This window comes from Lupinus angustifolius, chromosome LG07, assembly GCF_001865875.1.
Source record: "Lupinus angustifolius cultivar Tanjil chromosome LG07, LupAngTanjil_v1.0, whole genome shotgun sequence".
NCBI classification, from domain to species: domain Eukaryota; kingdom Viridiplantae; phylum Streptophyta; class Magnoliopsida; order Fabales; family Fabaceae; genus Lupinus; species Lupinus angustifolius.
The window spans coordinates 9005961-9008254 of record NC_032015.1 but is presented as its reverse complement, the minus strand read 5'-3'; the positions used below and the strand labels follow the sequence as shown (position 1 = coordinate 9008254).

General features: G+C 35.1%; 1 protein-coding gene across 1 annotated transcript; it reads left to right on the top strand.

Moving 5' to 3' along the window:
* Positions 586–2086, top strand: LOC109352213 (E3 ubiquitin-protein ligase ATL6-like). Its single transcript, XM_019594090.1, has one exon. The coding sequence runs from the start codon at positions 729–731 to the stop codon at positions 1734–1736; it is 1008 nt and encodes a 335-aa protein (XP_019449635.1). The 5' UTR covers positions 586–728; the 3' UTR covers positions 1737–2086.

Sequence of the window (2294 nt, the reverse complement as noted above, 5' to 3'; positions counted from 1 at the left end):
AATATATGAGAACAGTACACTGCACTCAGATAAACAAATTATTTTAGACATACAAGGACCAACATAGGAAAATGCTAGTGCTGGGATCCCCACAAAACCAGAGGCTTCTTTTCCAAGTCTCGGCCCTCTTCTATTTAGTTTCTCATTTTTTGACTCCACCCATTTCTCTTCAATCATCAATGACAATCAATCAACAACTGTCTCTCCTCATAATAAAGAAATGAGATTATATATCCCTAATGATATTTTATTCTCTTTAAAAATTAGTTAGAGATTATTATGTAAATAAAATAAAAAAGATTTAAAAACAAAAAAAATATTTTTATATTTTTTATTAAAATCTGATTGGTTTATAGCAGGAAACTGAGACAACCCTCCTTACAAGCGGTACACATATGCATGTTCCACATTTTATACCGTTTCATGTTTCATGGGTATGTGATTGGTCAGAAAACTATATTTAAATTAAAATTTGATTATTAAATATTTTTTTGACCAATCATAAACTCATGGTACACGGAGTGACACAAAGCGTGGGACAACAGATATACTCCGATACAAGTGATGCCTCTCCCATAATAAAACCCTCATTGGAATTCTCCATTCCACATTCTCTCCTCTTATAAGTTATAACACACTCATTCACCTTCTACCTTCTCACCCTATTTCTCTCATCTCAAATCACCAAACTTCAACTTTTTCAAGTACTTTCAAACCCAAATCACAAAATGGTTCAACCAAACCACTTCTCCACTCACACCACATGCCATCTTAGCCTTATTTTCTTCCCTCTCCTTCTCCTTTTACATGTAGCTGATGCACAAATATCAGCAGAACCAGTTCCCACATACATCTCCCACCACACTTGGCAACCTTCTTTTGCAATCACAACTGGAGCAATCATCTTTGCCCTTCTCATATTGGGATTGATCTCAATCTACATCAGAAACTGCACAAACTCACGATACAACCCCCGAACCAATAATACACTTGTTGGCACCACTAACACATCACAAAGGCCATGTTCTTGTTCACAAGGCATCACCAATGAACTCCTCAACACCTTCCCAATCCTCTTCTACTCCACCATCAAGGATCTCAAGATGGGAAAAGGATCACTAGAATGTGCTGTTTGCTTGAATGATTTCAAAGACTATGACACACTCAGGTTGCTTCCAAAATGTAACCACGTGTTCCACCCTTCTTGTATAGACTCATGGCTATGCTCACAAGTCACATGCCCCGTTTGTCGTGCCAATTTGAACCAAGATTCATGTGAAGTTTCAATGACGGTGGAGACCCAGTTGAGTAATCCTCAAAGGGTGTCAGAAAGTCCAGGTTTTATAGCAGATCATTTTGGTGGTGAAGAGCACTACAACAACAACCCAATAGAGCAAAACACAAACCAAGTTGCGATTAACTTGAAGGAAAGTGAAGGTAACAATGATTTGGGTTCATTAAAGATGAAGCATTTGAGGTCAAATTCAACTGGTCATTCAGTTCTGGAATCAGGTAAGAGTGTGGAAAGGTACACGCTTACGTTGCCTGAGGATGTTAGGAAGTACATTCTTGTGAACCATAACAACCATGGAAGAAGGGTTCAGCGTTCAGCTAGCTACAACAACGTTGTTATGATGCCAATGTTGGAGAGTCCTAGGAAATGTTGGAGTGACATTGAAGGGAATAATAAACTAAGGGTGTTGTTGACGCCGCAATTTGTTGCAAGCCGTGGTTAAAAAGGTTCAATTCTGGCACGGGAATTTCGTCGAACATATAGTGGCCTCAAAGATATTTATGTTGTCCCTTCTTTCTAAAGAAGAGGAAAAGTTTGTTTACATGGAGATCGGTGATGTTTGGGTTGGTACAATAAATGGGATTTGGTGTGAGATTGAAGGAAGGAGATAACTGAGATGGAAGAAGAACAGTAAAGTGATCAATTATTGAAATTTAATTTTCATTTTTATTTGTTAGTTTATTATTATTAGGATACTTTAAAGTGAATTTCTTTTGTATAAACTATAAAGTGTATCTCTTTCTAATTTAGTTAATAAATTAAGCAAAAACATGATATTATATTTCTATTTAATTAAATTTTAGAAATAAATACAATTTCGTTATTTTATTTATAGACAAATGTGCTTATGATTACTTCGGATTTTAGTGGAATATTTATTTATTTATAAATAGAAAAGTGACAGTAAATTGTATGATCATTATAATATAGAATGTAGTATACAGGATCTTCTATACTAGAATTTTTTCGTCTTTATATATTTAATCAATTAAATTTTATA